The 9,670-nt window shown below is 37.8% G+C and overlaps 1 protein-coding gene across 1 annotated transcript; it reads left to right on the top strand.

Moving 5' to 3' along the window:
• Positions 1 to 226: 226 nt before the first annotated feature.
• LOC101610736 (YEATS domain-containing protein 4-like) lies at positions 227 to 911 on the top strand. The gene is given in 2 exon segments (XM_045155417.1): positions 227 to 787; positions 789 to 911. Coding segments are annotated over 2 exon segments (684 nt in total).
• The last annotated feature ends 8,759 nt before the right edge of the window (positions 912 to 9,670 follow it).

Consider the following 9,670-nt stretch of genomic DNA (forward strand, 5'->3'; position numbering starts at 1 on the left):
TGAGGAATGTTGGCAGCCAGTGAGGGTTAAGAGTAACTGTGTGCTTCAGTGAAAATGAATAAATGTTAAAAATTAAATAGGCGCTGTGCGCTCGCGGGGCTGAATGGCCGAGCCCGGGGACTCAGCCTCCTTGCGCCTGACACCCTCCGCCTGGGCCCTCGCGGGAGGAGTGGGAGCTCTGAGCGGAGCGGCGACCCCGCCGCCCGAACTCTTTCCCTGGGTCAATATGTTCAAGAGAATGGCCGAATATGGGCCTGACTTCGGCGGGAGAGTGAAGGGAGTTAGTATCGTTAAACCAATAGTTTATGGTAATATTGCTCGCTATTTTGGAAAGAAAAGAGAAGAAGGTGGTCATACCCATCAGTGGACGGTATATGTAAAGCCATACAGAAATGAGGATATGTCAGCATATGTGAAGAAAAGCCTGTTTAAATTACATGAAAGCTATGTCAATCCCTTAAGAGTTGTTACTAGACCTCCATATGAAATTACTGAAACAGGATGGGGTGAATTTGAAATAATCATCAAAATATTTTTCATTGGCCCTAATGAAAGACCTGTCACCCTCTATCATTTATTAAAACTATTCCAATCAGACACCAATGCCATGCTGGGGAAAAAGACAGTGGTTTCAGAGTTCTATGATGAAATGATATTTCAAGACCCAACAGCAATGATGCAACAGTTATTAACAACATCTCGTCAGCTAACATTAGGAGCCTATCAGCATGAAACAGAATTTGCAGAACTTGAAGTGAAAACCACAGAATAATTAGAAGCTGCCAAGAAAAAAAACAAGCTTTGAAATTGCAGAATTTAAGGACAGATTAAAAGCAAGTCGTGAAACTATAAATTGTCTAAAAAATGAAATTAGAAAAATTGAAGAAGATGGTCAGACAAAAGACATATAGACATTGTTGAAGAGAAGTTGGCAGCAAGTTAGACTGGAAATAAGGTGGACGTTACTGGAGAAATGGACTGAATGAAAAAACTGTGATGTTTCTTGGAGGAACTGCGTAAATAATTGCTGACCATGGATTTCTCAGTAGTGAAGTCCAAGTATTCATCCTACTTAAGCAATCATTGGGGGAAAATATATGGATGTCTTAAGAGTGGCTACTGTATGGGCATTTTACCAACGTCCTTTATGGAAATTCCATGATGTTGAGCACATTTTTATTGGAATATATATCTATATATCTATCTATATCTATATCTATATCTATATCTATATCTATATCTATATCTATATCTATCTATCTATCTATCTATCTATCTATCTATCTATCTATGGCTTATTTTCCTTTAGGCAGGCACAAAAATTTCATTACAAAGTATAATGTGCAAATTTTTATACTTCTTTCCTAGTTAGAATTAATAATAAGCTTGGTGTGTATATTTAATTTTTCAAGTACCTGTCTGCCCCCTCCTACCTCTTTTGTATAGATGATGTGCCCAGTAAGTAAATGTAGCTTACTGAAAAAAAATAAATTAAATAAATTAATAATAAAAATAAAAGCATATTTGTATTTTAATTAGACATAGTTATGCAAAAGAGAAGTAGAAGTCTGTTTAGCATCCAATTTAAGACAATCAAGTATGAAATTCATACTTTACTCCTTTTCTCCTTTTCTTATCCCATCTTCATGTCACTACTTTACTACTGAGATAGTTTGTTTTGACAAAAACTCTTCCAAACCACATTTTTTCCCAATTAGTACCCTAGTGATATAGCTCTGAACGTTATCAAGGGTGTAAATGAAGTGGATGCTTATCTTCTACTGCAAGTCAATATGGAGACAGCTGCCAAAGCATTGCATCTATTAATGCACTAACTCCCCATTAAGTATTTGTGAAAATAAATCCAAGTGCAGTCAACTCACCAAGAGGATTTGTGTAAAATAAAACTAAAAGGGTGAAAAGTGGAAAAATGAGACTGAAATACACATTCATCTGAAGAGATTCACAAAATGTATCAAAGAAAGACAAAAATGAAATAACCCACTACAGCCTCTTCATAATATAACATAACACCACCCCAAAACCAAAAGATGATGAGATAGCTAAGATGCCAGAAATCTTCAGAGTCCTACTTTTTAAAAGGATCAAATAAGGAACTCATATAAACAGATGTATGAAATAAGGAAATCATTTCATAACCTAGACCAGAAAGTTAACAAACATGAAGAAATAGTATGTAATTTAGATGGTATGGTAGTTTAAATGTATTGCCACATAGACTCAGGAGTTTTATTAAAATTGAGTTTGCAGCTTCAAACCCTATCAGGCAGACTTTTGCTACAGGGTGTGTTTCACTGGGGGAGGATCGAAATTCTAGCCAAATGCTTGCAGAGAGGTGTGAGCTCTGAAGGAGTTCCTGCTTATTGATTTTTGGTGTTTTCTGGCTGCTGGTGGTTTTTCTTTCTCCTTGGACTTGTGAAAGGGAGCCAGTTTCTTCTGCCATTAATGGAACTTCTGGATTTCTAAGCTTGAAGTAAATCCTTTACTCCCATAAACAGCGTCTGGTTTGGATTTCATCCTAGTACCCTGGAACTGACTACAACAGAGGGCATGTTAATAACCTTTTGCATTGCTATGACCAAATGTCTGACAAGAGTCAGGTTTAGAGAGAAAGGACTTGTTTTGGTTATAGCTGGAGGGGATGATCCCCTCCATATCATGACAGACACAAATAGCAGAAACAGGAGATGGATGCTCATATTATATCCACAGTCAGGAAGTAGAAAGTGATAAATGCTGGTGCTCAGCTTATGTTTTCTTTTATTTTTAAATTTTAATTGATTTTTCAAGCAGAAAGAGAAAGGAAATATGGGTACACAAGGGCTTCCTGCCACTGCAAATGTACTCCAGATGCATGTGCCACTCTGTGCATCTGCATTTACATGGGTACTAGGGAATTGAACCTTGGTCTTCAGGCTATGGAAACAAGCACCGTTAAGCTTGAAGCCATCTCTCTAACCCCCACTTTTTCCTTTTATTTAGTGATTCAGTCCAGGACCCAACCCATGGAATAATTCCATCCATAGAAAAGTAGGAGAATAAATTTCAGCAGTGCAGGACAAGATTCAGACAATAATACATTCCAGTTATATAAAGAACAAACTAATGAGCATGACTAAAACTCCCAAGAACTTTGGGATAGGCTCAAAAGACCAAAGGTAAGAATCCATAAGATAAAAGAAAAATTGAGATAACGTCTAAAGGCATAGAGAATTTATTCAATGAAATTCTATCAGATTTTCCAAATCCAGACAAAGAAATGGATACAAGTAATATTTAGAACCCTAAGTAGATGTAAAGAAAAGATCATCTTCATTACATACCAAAATAAATATAGCAAAAATGCAAAGCAATCAAAGAATATCAAATTATGTAGAGAAAATGCCAACCCACATACAAAGGCAGAAACAGCAGAATATCAGTCCTATCAGCAACCCTAAAAGCCAGGAAAACACAAAATGATGTAAGTCAATCCTAAAAGTGAGTAACTGCCAATCAAGATTGCTATACACAGCAAAGTTATCTATTATAAAGTTGATGGAGAAATAAGAACATTTCAAGACAAGTTAAAGCTAAGGCAGTTCATGACAATCAAGCTAAAAAAACAAAAATACTAAATGGGATATTGTAGATAAAGGAAGATAGTCTCCTTTACAGGAATACAATAAAGAGTACATTTCATGAGATTAAGAGTTGTAAAATGATCTGGGAATAAATCTGTTTTGTTCTATGTTCTGTAAAACAAAGAAATAAATGCCTAATAATAATGGAAGAGAAAGAAAAGAGCACACAATAATCAAACCAACCAAAATAATAGCCAAGAAAACAATAGGAAATAGTAAAACCCCTCTCAGTAATAAGCTTCCATGGAAATGGCCTCAATTTAACATTTAAAAATATACTTTTTATCAAGTTGGATTAAAAAAAAACAACAAGAGCTACCTGTTTGTTGTCTTCAAAGAACCAAGAATCAAGGATGGAAATGAAGCTACTATGCAAATGGAAGTCAAAATTAAACTTGAATAACTATTATCATATCTGAGACAGTAGAATTCAAACAAGAGCTAGTCAAGAGACATAAATAAAGTGTGTATATGTTAGTACGTGGAACATTTCATCAAGAAGATATGATGATTCTAAATATTTATGTAGCAAATCATGAAGCTGATACTTTCATAAAACATGAATTATAAGGCTTGAAATACCACATAGGTACTAATTATACAATAATTACAATAATAGTGGGAGGCTTCAAGACCCCATGGTCATGTTTAGAAAGGCCTTGCAAGCTAAGACTCAGCAAAGGAACCTCAGATCTAAACCAAAACATAGTTCAACTGCTTTTAACAGACATTTGAAGAGTGTGACAGATCAAGGATGATATTTTTCTCAGTAGGCCATAGAACCTTTTCTAAAATTGATTGCACTATATGACACAAAGCAAGTTTTTAAAAATATACAAAATCATAATACACTATCTGATTATTGTGGTAAAAAATTTACTAGGAATCTATAGCAAGGGAAACCACAGAAACTGCTTGAGTACTTATAGGCTGGACTATGCACTTTTGAATAAATAGTGTGTCACTGAAGAAGTCGGGGAAGAAATTGAAAAACCCTAATCAAATGAAAATGACTGTACAGTACCAGAAACCTGGGATCCAGCTAGAAATCTTCTAAGAGGAAAGTTTATAGCTTACTTTACAAAGTAAATGCTTGCATTAAAAACCAGAAAGAGAGCTGGAGAGATGGCTCAGCAGTGAAGGTGCATACCTGTGAAGCCTAAGGACCCAGGTTTGACTTTCCAGGTCCCATATAAGCCAGATGCACAATGTGGCATATGTCTCTGGAGTTTGTTTGCAGTGGCTAGAGGTCCTGGCATGCCCATTCTCTCTCTCCCTTTCTCTCTGTTTCAAATAAAAATAAATAAATAAATAAATCAAAAAGATATCAAAAGAGGAACCACATACTCTAGAAAAACAATAAGCCAAAAGTAAATGGTAAGAAATAATAAATATTAGGGCAGAAATTTAAAAAAAAACCTGATTTTAAAATTCCTAGACTCAATCAAATAGTTTGTCCTTTTAAAACTGAATAAAGTGGCAAATTGATAGCCAAACTAACCAAAAGGAATAGATGTAAACAAAATTAATGATACAAATGGGAAGATTACTACAGTCTCCAATAACAAATACAGGGAAGAATTAGAGAATACTTAAACCCATAATAACAACAAAATAAAAATGGTTATTAAAAAATGCACCACAAAGAAAAGTCTATGGCTGAATGGTTACCCTACTAAATTCTACCAAACATTTAAGAAAAAGCTAATACCAATACATGTCATACTTCTCTAGAAAATGAAAAGGTATAGAGCAGATCACACTCATTCTAAAAAGCCAGTATTACTTTGATACAAAACTAGTTAAGAACATGAAAAAAGAAGAGTATAGAGCAATTTATCTCATGGACATAGACACAAATTTTTTCAACCAAGTTGTTACAAACCAATCCAAGAACACATTAAGAAGAGTACATAGTACAACCAAGTTAACTGAGGGATGCATGATTTGTTAGTGAACAAAAAGCAATAAATTTAATATAACATATAAATAGACTTCAGGACAGAAAGCCACATAATCATTTCAAGTGAAAAATAAAAGCATTCAACAAAATTCAACATCCCTTAATTATTAAAGTCCCAAAGATACTAAAGTTAGAATAAGCATGCCAACAGACTAAATGCTATGAAAGTCAAACTTATAGCCAACATTATACTTAATGATGAAAATCAGAGCATTTCCTCTCAAATCTTGGGAAAAAATGTGCACAACTCCTCCACAGTAAAAGTAATCAAATGAGAAAAAGAAGGCCACTTCATACTTAATGTGATGTTTTGATCCAGGTATTCCACACAAATACATGTGTTCTGAATGCTAGATCCCCAACTGATGGCAATTTGGGAATTGGAACCTTATTGAAGGTGTGTTATTGGGTGTTGTAGCCAGCTTCCCCTTGCTAATATTTGGCACACTCTCCTGCTTCTTTTGTCCACCTGATATTGGCCAGAAAATAATCTCCAGTCTCTGCTCATGCCACCTTTAACCTAACATCATGGAGCTTCCAGTTGAGTCTGTCAGCCAAAATAGACTCTATCCTCCCATAAGTTGCTTTTGGCCAGGCACTTTCTGCCTGCAATAAAAAGTTAACTGAAACAGTACTATTGGTACCGAGAGGTGAAATCATTGCTGTTTTGACCTTTGGAACTGGTTTACTGGAGGAATATGGACAGATTTGAAATTTTGGCCTTAAGAGACTCCTTGTGATGCAGTAAGTACAGCTTCATGGACCTGTATGGACAGAGTTTAAATACCTTAATGCTGTAAGAACTGTGGATGGTGAGGTTTGTCTTATGAAGATGAGAAAGAACCTTGTTGGGGTTGAGCTAGAAGCAGTTTATATGAGAGGTTGCCTGTATCTTAGAACTTTTGCAGGGCTGCATTACTTAGAAATGGACTGGTGTGAGAAGAAGGGTATGGCACAGAAAGAAGAAAATCTTTGGGCCAAACTGCTGCCAATTCTTTTTATCTATTTTTATTTGATACAGCTATACAACTCCTGGCCATATACCCTGAAGACTCCACTCTTTACTACAGAGAAACTTGTTCAGTCATGTTTTTGGCTGCTGTATTCATAATAGCTAAGTATTGGAATCTGCCAAGATGCCCATGAAGATGTTGTACATATACACAATGAAATTCTACTCAGCAGTAAGGAAAAAAAAATGAAATAATGAAGTTTTCAGAGAAATGGATGGAGTTGGAAAAAATCATCCTAAGTGAGGTCATGCAGGCACAGAAAGACAATTGCCGCATGTACTCTCACATCTGTGGTTCTGAACTGGGATCAAATGGAGATGACTGCAAATGGTAGAATACATGAGGAATATGAGCATAAAATTAGAATAAGACCAGGACAGAGAAGAAATAGGGAGAGAGGAGAGAAGGAGCTTCTTGACCTGTTAATGGAGGGACAGATTATTGGGAGTGAGCAAGGCTTGAAGGAACAAAGGGTAGGAAGGGTGGAAAGGGAATTGCTCAAATGTTAAGGCAACCCAAATTAGTTCTATAGAAACCTTCATTCTGGCTAGCATTCAACAAGATATAGCCATCAATAAAGAGGGAGGAGGGGACATTCTGGGCAGAAGGTAGAAAAAGCTTAACCTTACAACCATAGACTTTGACCAGTAATTCCCAGGTCAAGAGTTGCATTGCCTCCCATGGTGAGCTGCTGGCCAGGATGGCATATGAGGTCCCCAAAACAATGTCCATTGCCAAAACACGTGATTACCTGCCAGAGCTAAAATGTAGGAGACTATTGCTAAACACAACACAGGCTGTCATCACAGGATATTGGAATATCATGCTGGAACTGAAATGGAAACTAGTTCCCTCCTTGCTAGCTGTTGCTGGTGAACTCTATGGGAGAAGCTGGAGGACAATGGCCACTAACAGCATGAATAAGCAGGATATCCTGAAGAGTACAAAGTCAACCAGCTGGACAAGAAGTACACACTTGTGCTATAGTGGCATGAAGACTCTGTTGTAAACCAACTAATCTCTGATTGACATGAGGCCTGATCAGTGGGAGAAAATTCATATCTGGTACTGGAAACCAGGTCAGAATCCTATGGTCAGGAAACTCAGATCTCAGGAAGATGCCCTAATTTCTCTCTGGATAGGAAAAGTGGGCTTATCCAGCAAAAAGTTTCTCAAATAATTTTTCATACCCTCTTTAACCCAAGCTACTCTCACTCTTGGTTAGAGAGTCATCTATATTTTATAGATGGCAGAGAAAACACAGGAGAACCAATATTCATCAAAAAGACAATAAGTCAGCTGCCCACCACAAGACCTGCCATCTGCTGTGGCCTGGGAGAAATGACAGATGAAGTCATGACATGAATACTGCTCTTCTTGCTACCCCAACAACCACCTTCAGTGTGATGGTATGAGACATGGTGATGAATCAAAACATGTCAAAGTAGAAATCCAAAGACTGCATAGAACTCAACACTAAATCTGACTGACAACAGGCCCACCATGGCTCAAGAACATTGTGGAAGAGGAGGCAGAAAGATTGTATGAGCCATAGAGTGGATAGAAGTATTCTGAGGCATGGTCACCCACTATCCTTTAGAAACTAACTGAAGTCTTTGTGACCCTGCAGTGGATACCATATATGGTGGTTTGATTCAGGTGTTCCGCATAAGCTTAGATATTGTGAATTATAGGTTCCCAGCTGATAGAGATTTGGGAATTAATGCCTCCTGGAGGCAGTCTATTTCTTGGGGCATGCTTATGGGTATTATAGCCAGTTTCCCCTTATCAATTTTTGGCACACTGTCCTGAGGCTGTTGTCCACCTGATGTTGGCCATGAGGTGATGTCCACCTTCTTCTCATGTTATTGTTTTTGCTGCCATCATGGAGCTTTCCTTCAGTCTGTAAGCCAAAATAAACCCTTTTCCCCCACAAGTTTCTCTTGGTTCGGTGATTTCTGCCAGTAATGTGAACTTGATTGCAACTGCAAAGTTGGTACTGAGAATTGGTGTCATTGCTGCAAGAAAGCTAACTTTGTGGCTTTGGCCTTTTGTAGCTGATTTTTACGGAGAATGTGGAAGGATTTGAAACCTTGGCCTGAGAGATGCCTTTCAGTGCTCTAAGTACAGCTTAATGGACTATTCTGCTCAGAGTTGAAAAACCTGAATGCAGTAAGAACTATGGACTGTGGGGTTTGGCTTGTGAGGGTGAGAAAGAGCTTTGCCTGGATAGGGCTAGAAGCAGTTTGTGTAAGAGGCTCGCTGTTATGCCCATGTCCTGAGAATTTGTGCAGGGTTGCATTGCACAGAAATGGATTGATATAAGCAGAGGGATGTGGCACAGAAAGAAATCTTTGGGTGAAACTGCTGCAAATTGAGCTGCCATTGTATGAGAGATTGCAACCATTGAGATTAGGCCAGCTGACCTGCATTAGGACAACAGAAAGAATGTAGACTCTTTTGAAGGGGCCTGAATGCTGAAAGACTATCTTGTTATTTAAAGTCTGCTTTATTCTCCCCCCTCATAAACAAATTGGCACCCCACCTGGTATCATGGAGTATAAGAAATGCAGGAAAGAGAGGGTCATTGAATTTGCAATACAGTCTTGTGTTTTGGGAACAGCCATGAGCAGTGAGAAGCAGGTTTGCTAGATGCCTGCATGGAGACCTGATGGAGTCAGAAGGATGGACTGCAGCTTGCAGTGGAGACCCAGTGGAAATGCAAGGGCCACACAATGGCTGCTAAGGAAAGCTGTTGGCTCCACATGAAGTTTTCCAGAGGTGTGAGTAGCCTAGCTGGATGGGTGGAATTGGAACTTCAGAGACTTGTTGCTGGTTAGAATTTTTGGACTTGGAGATTTGTCACTAACTAGAATTGTTGGACTTGGAGCTACAGCGTTTGATGTTTGCCCTGTTTAAATCTTGTATTGGTTGAATATTTCTTTGTTATGCCTGATGCCATCTTTTGCACTGTGAATGTTTATTCTGTGCCATTATGGGTTTTTTCGTTTAATTTTTGGTATTATGGCTCAGTTAAAAGACTTTGGACT

The sequence above is a fragment of the Jaculus jaculus genome, chromosome 7 (assembly GCF_020740685.1).
Source record: "Jaculus jaculus isolate mJacJac1 chromosome 7, mJacJac1.mat.Y.cur, whole genome shotgun sequence".
NCBI classification, from domain to species: domain Eukaryota; kingdom Metazoa; phylum Chordata; class Mammalia; order Rodentia; family Dipodidae; genus Jaculus; species Jaculus jaculus.